Source organism: Agelaius phoeniceus, chromosome 5, assembly GCF_051311805.1.
Source record: "Agelaius phoeniceus isolate bAgePho1 chromosome 5, bAgePho1.hap1, whole genome shotgun sequence".
Lineage (NCBI taxonomy): Eukaryota > Metazoa > Chordata > Aves > Passeriformes > Icteridae > Agelaius > Agelaius phoeniceus.
The window spans coordinates 58,675,911-58,694,270 of NC_135269.1; the positions used below are offsets into that span (position 1 = coordinate 58,675,911).

Sequence of the window (18,360 nt, forward strand, 5' to 3'; positions counted from 1 at the left end):
TTTCCTTGACTTTTAGGGTAAAAGTCTTGTTCTAGATTTACTAAACTGAATTACAACAAGAAGAGAAGGTGTGAATGAATGAATTGGCCTGTGCCCAGTTTTGGCTTTCCTGGATTGCTTCTGTTACCATTTTGAGTTGGTATGTGGGAACACATGGGATTGCTTGAAGCCACAGGTGATAACCATGTGGTCAGCTGGCCCAACATACACCTACACAGCCATTCTTCTGGGCCATGTAAAAGGATGGTAGGCTCATTAAAGTCCTTCTTCTGGCATTTGCAAAAGGAAGATGGTTTATTTGTATTTTGAATCTGAAAGTGAAATAAGGGAATCAAACTTATCCCTGGCATAGCAGGAGACATTTCAAACAGGAAAGAAAACAGCAAGAGAAAATTGCCAGAACCATAATAAGTGGAGTCAGTTTCCTCCTCAGCAGCAGGGAAGAAAGAGGCAGTATAGGGAAGCTGCACCATTGTAGCTGATCCCCCCAATACCCAGAGCAGGTGCACAGGCATAGAGAGGTTGAGGAAAAACAGGCTGACTGTACAGAGACAATTACTCAAATTAAAACATTTACATATGGGAATGTGGGACCAATCCACAGCTTGTCCCCATCACTTTCCCAGTTTTCTGGAGCCCTGTGAGCTCCCTGTTTTCTCAGGGATTACTAGTCTAAGCCACATAATATAAATTACAACTATGTAATTTGTTTCAGTGGAGAGGGAAAACAAGAAAATACAGGATTATTTTTAGTAATGTAGTACTAAATTACTAAATACAGTGGTAGTTTTCTAATTACTATTACATATTTATTAGTAAATTGGTAATTTAGAGGTGATGGGGAAAAAACATCTGGGACACTGAAGGGAAGTGATTACATTTGGGGGGGTGGGTCCTAAAGTAAAATGAATTTTGAAGTGTTGATTTGTACACAGGATGATTTTACCTTACTGAAGATATTCATTTTAACTGAAGAACAGATATTTTCCATAGATAATATTATCCTGGGAAGCTAAAGATAATAATAAATGATACTAAAAATTAGTTACCAACAAGCATGTTAGGTATATTTGTTACATGTAACCTGCAATCATGACAGGGATTACATTTCAGAAGAAAAGCCAATGCTATTTTTTCTTTTGGCATAGCCTTCAGTTTTCAATATCTGTATTTTGTTTAGAAAAAAATCTTACTGGGTTTATTTATTCATCTGCTGTAATTAATGATTTTAGGATGGTTATTAATAGTCTCTGCAAAATAGAGATGTTTATTTCCTATATTATTGTCCCGATAAATTCAAAGTGTCAGTCATATCTCTTTTTATTCCTTGTAATAAAAATTCTTTCTGAATTCCTAATCTTAGAGATTTTTCTTTTTTACTTTTTCCTCTTCTTTTCTTTTTTTTTTTTTTGTCAAAAAGCTATTTTCTTTGTCAAGAGAGAAATTTGGAGAACAATAAACTCTTTGTGTCATTATAGATGGCACATCTGGTGTACTTAATCTTGCTTATCTTACATGCTTCCTGAAAAGACCCTTTAAATTTTTTTAGGACTTAGTTCTTGCCACATTTGGTATCTTTTATTTTAAGAAATATTTTTAGTGGTTGTACACAAAGTTTGAGAAATGAGCATTTAAGGACTACATTTTTGGCATCAAGATAACAATGATTTATTTTGAATATGACCAAATTATATTTGCATTCTTTTTCATGGCAATAAAAATAAAGTAAGAGCAAACAGGGCATGAGAATTCAGAGATACTTAACTGTGTGCTTTTATATTAGGAATAGTTTGGTCTTGCTTGCTAGTTTCAAAATAATTGCCTATACTGGTAATGCATGGTTGAAGCTTCTGTCAAAAAGTTATTCTCTCCTTTAAAAAATTAAGGAATACTTTGAAAGAAAGAAACTTAAGTCAAAAATGAAGCTCCTGGAAGTATCGTCTCCTAAAAGTTCAGCAGTCAGTTTGGATCTTCTTAATCTATATGTGGTTAACCAGATATCAACCAAAAAAGAAAACACTGGTGAGTTTTGGATATTCTGACACATCAGAATTAGTTATTCTTAACTATTACTGCTGTTATTTTAGTTCTTGTTCTTCCATTTACAACTTAACCCTCAAGTAAACATTGCTTTATTTTTAAAGTAAAAAATTTTATGTTAATACAAAAATCATGACTGAATAAATTAAGTCCAGGTATAAGAGGAATCAAACAACCTTGGCTCCTGCCTACTTCACCTTTACAGCCTTGTGCAGTGTCCTGGTTCCAAGCCAGGCCAGGGTAAATATTTGCAGTAGCCAGGACAGGCATGGCCAGGACTCTGAGGTGGCTCTACACCTCCTCACATCATACACTGGGGAAGAAGTCCCATCCAGTGGGGCAGTGAGTGGCCAGGGAATGTTGTGCTCCCTGTGGTGAGCACCTGCCTGTGAATCATCACTCTGTTATTAATAGAATTTCTTGTTTCATTGCTGCTTCCAGTAAATTTTTATCTCAGCCCATGATCTTTACCTTTTGTGCTTCCAATTCTCCTCTCTGTCCTCTGCAGAGTGATGGGGAGAGGGAGAAGGAAAGGGAGAGGGAGATGGAAAGGAGGGAGAAGGGAGAGGGAGCAAGCAGCACATGTTTTGAAGTGTTTCTGTGGGAACACTAAATTGAAGAATACTGTTCCTAAACCACTACACACACTTATTACCTTCCCCATTCTATTCATTAATTTTACCCCACATTCATTTATTTTCTTCTTTGCTGTTGAGTGGGTCCATTTCCCATCCATTTCCTTTTTCATAACTTTGGAGGCATTTGGAATAGTCTTGTCAGTTCTACCCAGACTATCTTTCTTAAAATCCATTATTAAACTTCTTGAGAAACATCACTAAAACTTGAGTCCTAGCTCTTTAAATGTAGATGTGGAACTTAAGGATATGATTTAATGGTGGACTTGGCAGTGCAGATTTAATGGCTGAATTCGATGATCTTAAAGGTCTTCTTCAACCTAAATGATTCTGTGATTGTATGATTCTTGTCATCTGTGACATATTCATAAACCAGATTATGGAATGTTTTTGTCCTGTGCTCAGAAGAGTAGAAGGTGACTGAGGAAGGCAACACACACAGTGGCTGACTCAATAATTTATACTATTGTGCCATTTAGAATAGAGTTTTTGTATTGTTAGTAGCAAAGAAAGAAACAAATATGGCTTTAAATGGACTAAGAAATATAAAACAACAGCTTTTGTACTCTAATGAAAATTCAGGAACCTCTGAACTTTCTCCAAGCCCAGTACTGACATAACAAATACATTCATTGCAGAGAGCATGAAGAAGCCAGTCCACATTGATATCACTGAAGATGAAAAAAAACCCATCAGGAGGCATAACTTAGAGCTTCCCATGTCACCCCTACGTACACAACACAAGTCAAACTTAGATGATCTCCAGAGCAGGTACTTGTATAAAATAGGCAATAGTTATGCAATAGTGAGGTTCTGGGAGAGGTATTTCATTATAGTCTTAACATTTGAGGTATCAAGGAAACATAGACATACCATTGTAAACAGGGAAGTTTTACAACCACTCCTGTCATTCCAGTGATACTCTTACTGTGAGAGAGTAATTAATAAATTCTGAATTAAAAACTGCACATGAAGGTGAGAGATTTTTTTAAAACTGCTTAAGTATCTGTACTCATGTCAGGTACTTACATTAAGTTTATCTCAAGGAGCAGGTTATTCAAACAGCATTATGCACTTACACTGTTTTCCCATCCAGCTTTGGACACCCTAAAGTGACCAATTCACAGACAGGCTGCTCACAACTGCCTAACAATCAGGCTGTTTTAAGATGTGTGGGATAATATTTCTAAGTTATTCTGAAATTAATACTCAGAATATTTTAATCGTTTTGATCTTGTATTTCATAGGCTGTTTTTATTCATTTTACAAGGTTACAAAAGCAAGTATTGGAAAGCAGAAGACAACATCTCTCAGAAAAAGTTAAATACCAGCATAAGGTAAGTTAATTGTCCTTATGATATAAGACTAAGTATGTGCAGTAATTACTGTATTTTTAAGTGATTTTTCAAAGAGTGGACAAATCTCATGGATACTGAAACACAAGAAGTCTTCTTTCTCTTTAAGAATATATGGATAAATTATTTTCATGCTGCCTATATATTTCTTGAAAAAAAGCTGAATATATATCCATCTCTCCTCAGGATAGCATTTGTGTGCATGCTTCAGATTAAGTAATTACTTACATGCTTCCCTGAAATAAGCCCTTATTGCCTTAAATTTTTAGTGAAAAGTCAGAATATAGAAATTCTATATTCTATATCAGAATATAGAAAATTTTCTCTTCTTTGTGGTTTATGTGCAGAGATGTAAAAGATACAGAATAGCTTGATTACTTTGAACTTTATGCTTAAGTCAAAACAGTTTTAGCTAAATAAAATATATCTTTGTTGTGTTTTGTCCAGCTCATTCCACAAGTAATGGAATTAGGCTATGTTGATTCTAGTACAGAAAACGAAGACAACTTGGCAAGAGTTTTTAGTGCTTGTCCATTGCCCTCCTCTATTTTTCAGTTCCCTTACTGTACACAGCTTTCAGAAGAAAATTTCAACACAAAACTAATGGGCAACGTTTGGGAACAGATCTATGAAAAAAAGCTGCAAAACCAGGTTTGGTTAATGTTTTACTTCCATGGAATCACTTTAAACTAACTTTCATTTATTTGGTGTGTAAAACTAGTGTAACAGTGATGGTAATTATGATTGATCAACATTTTTTGTAGGCTGGTGGCAATGAATATTCTGTATATTTATTTTATTGTTCTGAAATAAGCTCAACTCAAGCTTTTGTTCACTGAACTCTCAGTGTTGCTGATATCTGCAGAGAGAGAATTAGTCACATACTGGTGGCTTTCTTTTGCTTCTGGCTTGTAAATTTGGTTAAAGAAATCTGAAATATATTACAGCTAGAAATACAGCTTTCCTAAACATACAGTTAGTGTAACTGGGTGTTGCATGATCCCAGGTGATCCCATTACCTAATTTTTTATCTTTTAATGTCTCAGTGATTAACATAGTTCTTACAGTATTTTCAGTACTCTGCTGTTTAACTCTTTACTTTTAAGAAACAGTTGAAAGTTATTTGTTCTGATGCATATTACTATTTTATCTGTTAACTTTGTGATTCTTAAAAGAATCATCCTTAGAAAAGTGATAGCAAATATAATATGCTTTATTTTTAGCAAATATATTAGTCATTGGAAATAATAAAAAAAAATATGTGTTTCACCAATGATATTTTGAAGTTTTGAGGTAAGTGAGGAAGAAATGCTTGAGGAATTTCAGAAGGGGAGATGATGGGTTGTTCAGGGCATGAGTAATCCAAAACTCACAGGAAGCTGACCTGAAGAACAAAGAAGCCTGAGAAATATGTTTTCAAAACACAACTATGTTTTGTCCACTGCTATGTGCAAGAGAATGATTCAATTCTGGAGGCCAGTTTGGCAGAATCAGGGAATCCCTGATGGAGGTCAAATGCAAAGAGGAAGAGTGCCAGGAGGGATGGGCAAGGCAGGAAGAAGACAGAAGCATCCCCTCAGCTGGGAGGGGTGGCATTAGGATGGCCAGAGCTGAGAATCAAAATGGGTGAGAAGAACAGCAAGGAGGACTTCTGTAGGTGTGTCATCAAAGAAAGGAAAGCAAGGAAAATGCTGTCCACTGCTAAATAGAGTTGAGACCTAGTGAAAGATTACATGGAAAAGCATGAAGTACTCAAAGACTACTTTGCTTCAAATTTTTCAGACAAAATCTGCTCTCTGGCTCATCTTAAAATGCAGTCAGGAGTTGGGGGGAGTTGAATGAACCAGTAGGGAAGGAACAAGTTAGAGAATCCATTGTAACTTCACATAAAGAAATATATGAGACTGGACAGAGTCCAGCCTAGTATATTCAGGGTGTTGGATGACATCACTGCAAGGCACATATTTATCACCCTTGTAAGGCTGGGGTGAGCAGAGAAGCTTCCCAGTGAGAAGAAATACACAAATGTTATGTCCACCTGCAAAAATGTAGGCATGATCTGGGGAAGCATCATCTCCCCTCTGTCCCTGGAAGGATTAAGGAGCTAAGCTCCCAGAGGCAATTCCAAGGTACATGAGGAACAAGAAGGTGTCTGCAAACAGCCATCAGATTTTGCAAGGTGGACTCTGCCTGGTGGACCCAATTGCTTTCTGTGATGGAATTAGTAGCTCTGGGAATTAGAGAGAAGAGCAGGCATTATTTACCTTGACTTTAGGAAGGCTTTTGGCAAAGTTTCCCATGGGATTCTAGTAGCCAAAATGGGTGGCTATGAACCAGAGGAATGGACAATAGGATGAGAAAAAACTGTCTGTTACTGTCATGCTTAAAGTAGTTATCTGTTGGCTAAAGTTTGTTTGGAAACAGTTGGTCTGTAAGGAGGTTTGGGCTTCTGCTGTAAAGATATAAAGAATAGTGGGAAAATATGTGTGTTGTTTGCAAACCCAAGCTGAAACTTTTAAAGACTGTAACAATTATGTACATTCCCAGTTTGACAGCTTCTACTGTTTTCTCAGCCAGGTAACAGCTTTGATCGAGACCCTTGGAATACAAACCCTCCAAGCCAGTGCATTTTCAGGAAGTCTGATACAGTGTCTCAGGAGCTGTTCAAGCCATTTGATAGGTAGGCAGTGATTTTACATTAATGAGGAAAGTAAGGGTCAAGTTTAATTAAGAAGAATACTAAAATAATCAAAACCTTATTGCTATTTGTTTTTTTCACTGACTGTTTTTCAAATAAAAATTGAAATCAAATGGAAATACTAAACAAAGCTATTTAAATCTGCTGAAAGGCAGTAAAATCTGAATTTTGGGTAGGCACTTGGAACCATGATCTATTTTTTGCAAAGTCACAGACATGATAGTGTTGCTGAATTCACCTTGAATGATAGCGCAGATTTACTAAGAAGCTACGAGGAGGGGAAAGCTGCCCCAGGGGTTATTAGTTCAGGGCAGTGTTGCAAGTGCTTTTCTGACAATCTTGATGCAGTAGCAATTGAGCATCTGCACCTGCATTATTTATGCTAGGGGTTCCAGGAACAAAGCATTTTCTTTCCTTCTCTTTCATGTGATCCTACTATAGCTTTCTTTTTTCCCTATAATTGATTCAATAATACTTCTATGAGACTATACACTTTGTTTTTAAAAGAATGGATAGAAATTGAGAATATATTTCTTTTTGTATGTGCTGATTAAAAATCTTTCAAATCACAGATGATTTAGGGCCAGACTCATTTGTAATGAACATTTTATTTAATTTTTTTCCAGCGGCTCTCCCTTGGACCTAGAGGTCTTACATAGCTAATCTTACTTTATTCCTTCTATTCCATAAGTCTGTCATATGGTTGAAAGTTCCTGTCCAACTCTAGCTTAGGCTGGATAGAGACATAAAAAGGCCATACAGTATTTTGCTGTTCCTGAAGGGCCTGCAGGCTGTTTGCGTGGGGAGTCAAGTGACCCATAAAATCACTGGTCAAATAAAAACTAAACACATCAGCCCCTTTAACTTCCACTCTTCTAGTGGCTTCTCCTCACTTTCTCCAGCAAAACCTAAAATTAGCACAGTATTCACCTTGCTGCACATCTGAGTGAATTCCCAATTAATATATTTACACTGAGCCCTGTATAACCTTACCTCACCTCACCTACATCTCTCCTTTCTCCACCAGTCATCAGGCCTGCACTCATCTGCTTATGTCACATCCTCTCATCTTCTACCCATTCATGGGTCACTTACACCATTTCCTTTCCAACTGCTCTTCAGATCCATTTCTTTGTGTTGTCCTCATTTTGTTTTCATCCATTGTAGCTATAAATTCTTATACCTCAAGAGATCACAATTCTTCTGTGAAGGGAGTTTCTTCCACTGTATGTGAAAAGTAGGGTGTCAATTTATTCAGTTGTTTAATGTAATGATGTAATCAATGTCCATAATTCTGAGACCTGTGGCACCTCAAGGTTATTAAATATTAATTAAATGTTTTCATGTCATATTTCCTCATCTACTCCTCAATTTTATTTTGCATAACAAAATATTCAGCTGGAGTTGAGAAAGGCTCTCTGAATTGCTTCACAAAATGGTTTTACCTTCCTCGTGTAGATCTATCCAAGAATCCTCTGAAATAAACTCTAGTGTGTTTAGCCTTCTAAAACTGTCCTGGTGAAGTTTCTGTAACTAGAGAAAACTAGTTTCTCATTCAAATTCCATAGAATCTTTATCCAGCTCCAAGTATTTGCTGATCAAAACACCACAGGCATTTTCTCCAGTAAGAGTTTTCTGTACTACATTTCAGTTCAAAATTCTATTGATAGCCTTGCTTAGAATGTTTTAAAGAAAGGTGGTTTTTTTTTGATCGGCCTTTTTTGCCAGATCTCTGTCCTTCAGAAGAATCTCAACTTTTTGCTCAGAGTTTCTGAAAAGTCAGTCAGCAGATCAATCCTGGAAAAAAACACAGTGAAAATGTTAGATTAAGAGCCAGTAAGTGAAAAGTGAAGTAAGTGAAAGCATGATGGCTTTCATGTCCATGGTGCTCACATGATAAAATCTTCAAAACCACTACTTTCAGAAGTGGGATAGGAAAGTAGAGGCATAACAAAATATCTGACTGGCCTCCTGACAGTGGAACAGAAAAATTCTGTGCTGAATCAGGATTACTGATTTCAAGTACAAATGAAAGTCACTTGTTATGGGCTTTCAGTATGGAAGAGAAATATAGTCTTAAGCAAACTACTTTTATGAATGGAAGAAACTCTTTTCCTCTTTCTCTTTTTCTCCCCAACGTGGCCGCCTTTGGTCAGCTGGTGGAGCAGCAGTGACATACTGTGGCTGATTTTATAAATCACAATTCTCTGTCCAGGAGGATGTACTCCATGGCTTTGTATATTTGGAGACATTTAGAAATAGGACCCCTTTTAAATCAATATTACCATAAAGTAGATATAAAACATAATAAAATACACACTTTTTCAGTTGAAATACTGTATATTTAGGACAAAATCAAGTGTAATGAACAGTGAAGTTTTTGATATTTTTATCATCAAATTATCATAAAGTGTTGTGTTAACAGTATTTTGCTTGTCTGTGCACTCAGCAAAATGTTTTTTTCTCTTCTACCCCTGTTATACCTCATTGCCTACCCCCAGGCCAGACTGCATGAATTCTGCCAGGAAAAATCCAGTGATAATAGCCAGTAATGAATCAGAAAACTGTGAAGGAATAAAAGAACCAGTATTTGATGTTGTGAAAGAAACTGCAGGATTGAAAGATGGAAGTGGTTGTTCCTTTCTGGCACTATTTGAAGAAGAGAGTCAACCAATCCATAATAATCCTTCCACAAAGCATTTTAATCCTTTTTCTAACCAAAGCAATAATGACATTTTTTTCACTGTTCCTGATGTTCGAAATCAAATTACCAACAGAAATTATTCTTGTGACTCTAGAAGGGTTTATCCTGCAATCAATGCAAAAGAAGATTCTGCAGACAGACACCTTGAAGGCATTTTCACAGCTCCAGAACAGGTTTTCCTTAAAGGTAATAATGTGTCAAGTACAAGCTACAAGGAAACAAGTGCACTTCATAAAACACACCGGCAGAACTGTCATGAGGGACAGCACTACTTCATGCCCTGTGAACAGAAAGAAAGAAGAGCAAACCTTGAAAAAATTGGTGCGTGTCATATTTTAAGGACGTGTATTCTGGATTTTATTCTCCTTTTAAAGATATATGTTCTTATAACCAGAGATGTACCTGCCCCAACTGAAAACATCATGAATCTTCAGAATGCAGTCACATAATTTTAAAACCCACTATTTAAATGATTTTAAAATCTTGACAGAAACTTTTATATGAATTGTATTTATTCTATTGCATTTCAAAATCAAGGTTTACTTTTTTTTTTAATTTTAGAGACATTTGCTTATTACCATGATCAGCAGAATATCTTAAAGGAGAATGTGCAGAATTATTCAAGAAAAACAAGGTGAGTGTCATGGAAATTACCAATCTATTAACCAGTGATAACTGCAGAGACTTTGCTGAATTGGAGAAATCCTGCTAAGAGCACAAGAAGGCAAAATTCTAAACAGTATTGCTGAGGACTCAGGTTTTCTTAGTGAAAATAGTACTGTAAGATGTGAATAAATCTATGCACAGGAAAGGCCATTATGCCTCTGTGTATCTGCCCATAATAAGACAGAAATACTGCTTCATGGGGCAGTTTGGAGATCCTGAAGTTAAGCTGTTGATCTGGCTTGTCCTCTAAAATACTCTGTCTCATTCCACTGGCTACAGAGCAAGTAGGTGTCTCCTCTGGGCTATGTGAGTCCTCTGTGTTTTTCTAAAGACCTGTTTTTCAAAGACTGATACATAGTACCTTCCATTTTACAAAACAGCACTATCTTCTGTTATTGCTTCAATTCCATTTTGCATTTCAACAGAAATGAAGTTTATGAAAAACATATTCTTGGTGTTAAATCTCAGGTTCAGAGATAAGTCCAGTGATCTCAGTAGTGGGAAGCATTTAATGGTTACTGAAGACAAAGTAAAAATTGAAAAGTCACCAGTAAGGAATTTAACTTAGAAAAAAAATAAAAATGCTGGGGAAAAATCACTTACCAGAGAACTTGTGTTTGCCTTTCTCAGTGATGACAAGTCTGTGAAAGAAACAGCCTGGAATCAGAACCATGTCTTTGTGTTTGAAGAGGTAACTTTTAAAAAGATGTCTTTTTTTGTCAAACCCTCTGTTTGCATGATTTATTTGAGGTGGAGAAGGATTGTCCACAACAGTTAGAAACTGAATATAGCTTCACTGAATTAACTACCATGGAAGCTTCTTTTCCATCATGGTTTATATGAGGAATTCAGAAAGAACTGCTGCTAGTGATGTGGTTCAGACAGACAGGTCCACAGTTCACATGGTTTCATTCACACTTTGGCTGATGCCTGAAAGACATTGGGTAAGTTACCCATCAACACTTACAGTCACATTCTGCAGGCAGTGCCCAGACATTATATGCAGGATGCTTCAGTATTATAAAGGAGCTTTGTGCCAGCATACAGATAAAAATTTTTTCAGATGTCTTGCCTGTAGAAGCCTGTAGAAGCTACATACGGTACTACTCAGGGGTAAAAGTACCTCTTAAGATAATTTGTGGTATGGTGCAGTGACTCTTTATGTAATACAGAAACTGAATGTTCCTCTCTTAACCTGAGATGCTGATCCAGCTGAACCCTCACTATTAATACCTTATTATTTTTAACAGTTCACCACAGCACAAGAGAAAGGGTATAAGTTTGGACTGAGTTCATATCTTCATGAGATGGGTTAGTATTATTTATACATTATCATGTAAAAATATTTTCTCTACATGTGAAACTGAAACAGTTACTTTTAAAGCCAGGGAGAAAGATCTTTTTAGGATGTTAAATTTGATAAGGGCTTGTATTTCTGATTCACACAGCACTGTAAAAAGACAACTAGCATTACCAGGTAACTAAGAATTAGCTGTGCTTGCTTTTCCTTGAAGAGTTATTCTCTTCCAATAGACTATATGCTGTCACTCCATGTGTGGACAGAAGGAGGGGGAGTAAGTGAGGTAATCCTACATCCTTCCTGCTCACTCAGTAGCTGTAGGGTCAGGGTGCTGGCTGCATTTCAGAGAAGAGGATCTCTCAAGGGCCTCCAAGAAAGAAATATGTAACTCCAGTGTGCACATGGAGTCTGCTGTGCTCTTGTGCAGACTCTGCTCTCCAGAGTCCCACCTCTTTTTGGGTAGCCCAGTTCTGCTGCTGATTAACAGCACAGCTGAGGCTTTGGGGGCCCCATCTCACAACCTCTGTTAAGGTGTGTTGACCTGAGAAGAGTTGCTGAGAACTAGATTGACCTTGCTAACATTTTGTTTGTTAAACAGTATCTTAAACCTGCATCAGAAATAGTAATGTTTAATTCTACAAGCTGTACTTGAGAGTTGGATCTTTGGGGATTGTTCTGTGAGTAACCTTTTCTTTCTTTTTCATCTAATTTTTCAAGATGTGGACTCACCACTCAGCAGCCAGTCTTACAGTTACTCTCCAAGGCAGACTGAGAGCTATTTGAGCTCTAGTCCTGACACAGTGAGTAAATCCTTGTGGGCTGGCAGGGTTTTATTCATCTCTCTATGCCCGAGTGCACCTAAGGGTGGATGTATCTGGAATCTCGTTTTGTTTTGTACGAGGTAACTTCATGTCTGATGAGGAGAAGAAATCATGAGCTGTAAATTTTCATAAGTAATTTGACAGACATGTGGTCTGTTCTCTTGATAATGGCTGGCCTTGTGGAATTATATTGCATGACTGTGGGAAGATGCTAAGCAATGTTCTGTGCTTTTCCTGTATGTATAGCTGCCTTACATTACATGCCTGTAAAGCAGAATGATTTGATGCACTGTGTTTTCAGTCATTCTTGAACACAAAAATGCCATGGTGTGAGATTATAAATTGCGTGGGAGAGTGGAGGTCTGCATTGGCCACCTTCTCTTCACCAAGAGCCGTCCTTGGAAAAGGAACAAAACAACCCACAAACAACCAAAAGCAGACAGTTCTGGCCTTTCTGTTTATTTCACTTAGCTATTAACAAGTCATTACTTTAGTCCTTAGTTACTGACCTATTTGAACAGTTACAATTGTACAATTCTGTTCAAGCAGTCTGAAGAGGAAGACACAGCCAAAAAGAAGGAATATCTGAATGAACAGCCCTTGAAGGCACATGGTGCCAACCTGTTCTCAGCCTCAGTGAGCAGAGAGGCCCCCAAGAGCTCTCACACCCGAAGTGTGGGTATGAAGCCCAGCAGTACTTTGGCTAGTAAAGAAGCAAACAATCTTCAGGAGAAAGACTCCAATTTTTGTGCCACAGAGGAGGAAAATAGAACCCACCCAGCTCTGTCTCAGGGCCCATCGCACCACACCTTTAAGAGGGAGCATGTCGGTAGCAGCACCAGGTGCGATGTTTGGTCGCAGACCGAGGGCTCTGTGACCGTAGAGAAGGTGGACGTGGGCACCCAGTGTGGCACCCTGAGGGTGTGCAGCTGTGGGGGATCGCTCCCCGCTGCCCGCAGCCCGGCAGGAGAGCAGCAGTGGCCAGTGCGGGACGGGCAGCAGCCCGCGGGCACCGGCGGCGCGGCCGGGACCGACGCCTTCTCTGCTGAGGCCGAGTACCTGAGTTTGCCTGGCGGGAGGACTCTAGAGGTGCTGAACTACATTGATAAAATGAAGGAGAGAGAGAAGCAGTGATCCTATAATGGCACGTTAGGAACACAGTAGTTTTGTCCTGTTCTCAGTGTATTTCATTCAGTTGGCATATTCTGATTTTTCTAGCATGGTTAGGCAAAAGATACTTTTACTGTTTGTTTGCTTTAACTATCAGTAATTATGGGTTTCTGTACCTACTGCTATCTCAAAGTATGGGTTTCTATAGATATCCAACTATTAACAAAGGATTTAACAATAGCCTAGTAAATAACAACATTGGGAATTATAGTTTTCCCCACCATATATCTGTAGGATTCTGTAGTTTAGAATTGATTGACTATGTTTCTTTTAAGGTAATAGGAAGATGTTGTTCTACTTCAAAAAATATTTAGTGTGGCTCTGAGTTCAGAGCCATTGTCTGATTCTCACCCATTTTAACAGAAAAACTTGCCTTTGTCATATGTTCATACTAAACACAAAAATAGGAAACAACAGAAAATTTACATCTGTACACATAGAATGGAATGTAATTTAAAAATATCTAATTTATTAAATTATTTTAAATGCTCTTTTTTTATCCTGCAGCAGATCCAGTCATTCATTTTATGGCTGTTAATCTAAAAAAATCTGTCATGTGTTTCTGTATTCTGTCTGCAAACTGAAAATCTGAACTACTTGCATCTTCCTTTCAGTATTTCTGTGAAGCTACAAATCACAGCAAATAAAAGTTTCTGATAATATTGTTTCTAGGTTATGTTCTTGGCTTCTAAAAAGTTCCTGGTAAAGGTGTCTGTTACCAACATCTCCTTGCAGATCCTACAGATCCATACACCTTCACTCCTAAATAGATATCTCTCTATCTTAACTCTGTGTATGTGTGTGCACATATATATATACATATAATATGTGTATATATAGAAATGCCTGTGCTGGCATTGGCCAGCTGGCTGCTTGCAGGGCTCCTCTTCTTCACAAACTGGGCTTGGGAAAAAGCTGTGCTGGAGGCCCCCTAAACAGGAGATTTGCTTCTATAAGGTTATTATGTTGTGTTTTCCCCTTAGAGTCTGCTGTTAAAAGATTCCCTGCCCTTATTCCCACCAGGTCAGGGGTTTTTCTATGCTTTGTAGAAGGGGTGAGTGTCACCCAGCCTAGATGAGACTTGTCACCATTCTTTGTCTCTGTTCTCATCATCAAACAAGTGGCTGGTTTTGCTGCTGGTTTGTTTTTTTTTTTTTTTGAAGCTAAGTCTCATTTTTAAAAGAAGGTCTACATTGCTCAACAGTTTGCAGGTTTATGGCTGTGCTGTTTTTTAAAATAGCAGCTCAGAAATTTCAGTGAACTGTTCTGTACTTGGAAGAAAATAGCACTGTCTTTTATATGTATAAATTGCATACATAGGAAGTGGTTTGCACAGCCAGACTTCTAAACCATGTAACTATCACTTAGCCAATTCACTGCCCACTTCCTAAGGCTTGACACAAGCAGATTTTCTTTTTTAGGTTGCCTCAATTTGTTGTCAAAGCAAACTCCCTAGTCATTTTTTTTAAACTGCAATATTCATCTTCTTCACAGGAGATATAATTTATTTGAATAACAGCTATGATTTTCTGAAAGCTCAGCTGTTAGCCATGGTTTCTAAAGCATAGATTTTCACTCAGTGTGACAAAGTCAATTCAGATTGTGCCACACCAGCAGTGGCCCATGCTGGCTTGAATGTTGCTTTCCCAACAGTCCCTCACACCTGGTACATACCTGTGAGTCCTTCCAGTGGTGTTTGTCCAGCTTCCCAGCCTCCCCCACAACTGATGTGTCCCCAGGGCACTTGGCCTGCCAGCCTGCAATACACTGTGGCACATAATAGCTAAAAGCTCCAGCACTGTATGCTTTAGAGGGGTTTTATTACTGCAGCAGACGTAAAATTGGCCAAAGAGTTCTTTGGTGTCTGGGTTAGAGAGGTGCTGGTGACCCAGACAGAGATGAACTGCCATTAACTTGCAGTGGAAGTTCTGCTCCTGGTTTCTCTCTGATGGTGGCATTGTTTGCTGGGACTTTTAAACTGTGGTTAGTTTTACACTGAAGTGAGCTACCCACGTTCAGGCAGATACTCCAGATCTGCAGAGCTGGCCTCTGAGCCAACATATTCCCAGTCTGTGCCTATGAATCTAAGGGACAAAGAAGGCAGGTTGGAACTTAGGTGGGAAAAGAGGGGCAGTTGCACCATATGGATGTATGTGTGGGGGGTTTCAAATGTTCTTTATTAAGTTATTCCTCATATTTATCATCGTTAAAAGCCGCTCAGTGGGTATCACTTATTTTCACTCCAGCCACTGATATAGAAAATCTCACAACCTGTGCAGTCCCAGCCAGGTTTCAGCCTGGACTGCACTGAAATTCCACTGCTCAGTGCCAGAAACTCACCCTCTGACTAACTGTACATAAGACCTGCATGTATGTCTATAATGCAATAATTCACCACTTGGGATATCAAACACTGTAGATAATCATGTTTCAAAGCCTTTGGATGAGAGTATATAAATTCAAATTACATTCCCATTTTTACCTGTAATTGCATAGCAATCAGAAGAAAGAAAACTATCTTTGTAGTGGTTTGTGTGCTGGCAATGATGACAAATAAGGCTGCATGCTCTTTATAGCCAATAGAGAAGTATTTTAAAGTAGTTGCATTACTATTATTGCAAATAAAGAGACTTGTGCTTTCTCCTTAGCTCAGCACCAGTCTGCCCCTCTGTTAGGGTACTTTCTTTCCCTTGATTATTTTGTGACTTCAGGGAAGAGCTGAGTTTGGTTTAATGGCAAGTAGTGACCTCAAACTGTGCTTTCTTCAGCTGATAATTCAGCAGCAGTAATGATTGTCATCTACCTAAATGTAATGATTGTCATGTCACTAAATGTAATGATTTCCATCTCTCTAAATGCATTCAGGCCCCACCAGCTTTCTCTGAGGCAATAGCTTAGGCAGAGGCACCCCTGTTTCATCCATGCCATTCTTCCTGGCAGCATGCTGAGCCTCCAGGGAGGCCATGGAAATGCACGTTTTTAACTGTTTGGTAAGCATCAATTGTAAGTAGAATTTTGTTGGGGAAAAGGACAGAAGGGTACCTGTAATTAAGCAAAAACCCAGGAGCTTATTGGTGGCAGTCAAATACTTCTAAACACAGATGGAAAGGCTCTCACTGAAAATACTACCATAAGTTTCAGTCAGAATCAGTTTTAATATACAGCTCATAACTTAATTTCCCTCCAAAATCAGCTCTAATGACAGTAACCTGCAAGGTAAGATTTTCTGGGCAAGCACCAAGAGAAGTTTGGTCATTAATGGACCAGTTTGTTGCTGGATGTTCTGCCAAGAGCCTCCACAAACGTAGAAATTCTTATTTCATTTTCATGAAGGATTATCATTATAGGAAATGAGAGGCTTAAGTCTTCATACAAGTAATTATTTCTCTAGTAGAAACTGAATTGGCTTTTCAAGGGTTTTAACAGATAGCAAATTGAGGGAGGATGAGGTTTCCTGGAAAAAACATTTAACTCTCTGCATTCAGTGCCTTCTCTGTCCTCATGAAAGTCAATGACCTTTCTGCAATGCTTCTTCAGCCTGTTCTCCTGACAGCCTCTCAGAGGTTAGAGGTGACAATCCCAGTCACCCAAACCAGAGCTTGCTTCTCCAGGGCTGGTGATGGGGAGCTCCAGCCAGGTCTCCTGACTCTCTGAGCTGAATGCTGAACGTGTCCCCCTCTCCAAGCATTCTGCAGTGACTGCACACCCTGATGGTGCTTGCTCTGGTGCCACAGCCCTCTGGGTGTGCAAGGTGACAGGAGCAGCTCCTGGTGAGCTCCCACACAGCACAGAGCTGCAGAGGGTGCTGGTACACCTGCTCTGTGGGAGGGGATGGGGGATCTGGAGCCTAAACACAGAGGGGTGGAGAGTGAGAGAGTCAAGATAAGGCAGGAGGCTGAAAGAGGCCTGTTGAATTGTTTAACAGAGCTGAAAGAAAACATGTCCAAATGAACCATTTATCTGTGCCCATTTGCAGAGAGAGTGCTGTGATTTACTGCCAGTGTCACACTCAGCACATGGGTGCTGGCCTGACCCAGAGCTGTGGCTGATCACAGGACAGACCAATCTTTCTTACTACAGAAGATTTATTTCATTTCCTGGGCTGGAGTCATTATTGAGAAACAGGAGATCTGTAAGGAGCTTTGCTCCCCAGAGAAGCTGCACTCCATGCAAACAAATTAATTTCTGGAGAACCCCAAACCAGCTGAAACTGGCAGGGATCTCCAAGCTTGCCCAGTGCAAGCCCCACTGACAGCAGGGCCAGCTGGAGCAGGGTACTTGGGGCCACGGCCAGCTGCTATCACACACACCCAGGCTGGGGCTGGGGAATCAGCCCTGCCAGGAAGGGGCTCCAGGGAAGCTGTGCCTGCTCTCAGCAGCTGCTGCTGATGGAGGCAGCCCTGCCTGAGCCACTTCCTCCCTGTGCTGAGAGCAGGGCAGGGGCCTGGGGCTGGAGGAGGGGGAGCTGTAGGTGTATGGGGAGGGAGGCTGGGTGCTGCTGCTGCCATCCCTGCCCTGCTCCACCTCCTTAGAGCACAGCCCCTGCCTCTCTTGCCTCTCCTCACCCACATTTCTGTGCAGCAATGAAGAGCAGCAGTGTTTCACCCAACACCAGCTCATCCTTGAGTGCACAGCCACAGAGCTCCTTCAGCAGCCCTGCAGCCTTGGGCTGCACTAACTATGGGCACTCATCACTCCCCCACCAGGGACTGTGAGGGTCCCCAGTGTATCCCTGTGAATCCCACCAGCCAAAGGAAGCTTGACATAGAGAGAATACAAAAAGTATCTCATCTGGTACCAGGCTGGGGGTGGCAGTTAGCCTTCTCCCAGCTTACAAAAACTTTGCTTGCTCTTGACTTTTTTCCCATCATTTTTAGTGGCCCATGAGAGGAGAGCAGTGGGGACAGCAGCTCCAGCTTAGTTCCAAAGCTGTGTGGGGCATCTACCTCTCCCTCAGCCCCCTCAGCCAAC

At 39.6% G+C, this 18,360-nt stretch overlaps 1 protein-coding gene across 1 annotated transcript; it reads left to right on the forward strand.

Annotated features, from left to right (window-relative positions):
* The first annotated feature begins 1,919 nt into the window (after positions 1–1,919).
* Positions 1,920–13,353, forward strand: REDIC1 (regulator of DNA class I crossover intermediates 1). The gene is made up of 11 exons (XM_054631275.2): positions 1,920–2,022; positions 3,314–3,446; positions 3,946–4,012; positions 4,478–4,681; positions 6,604–6,710; positions 9,230–9,753; positions 9,994–10,066; positions 10,729–10,789; positions 11,349–11,409; positions 12,116–12,198; positions 12,769–13,353. Exons 1-11 carry the CDS (start codon positions 1,920–1,922, stop codon positions 13,351–13,353), a joined length of 2,001 nt encoding a protein of 666 aa, XP_054487250.2.
* The last annotated feature ends 5,007 nt before the right edge of the window (positions 13,354–18,360 follow it).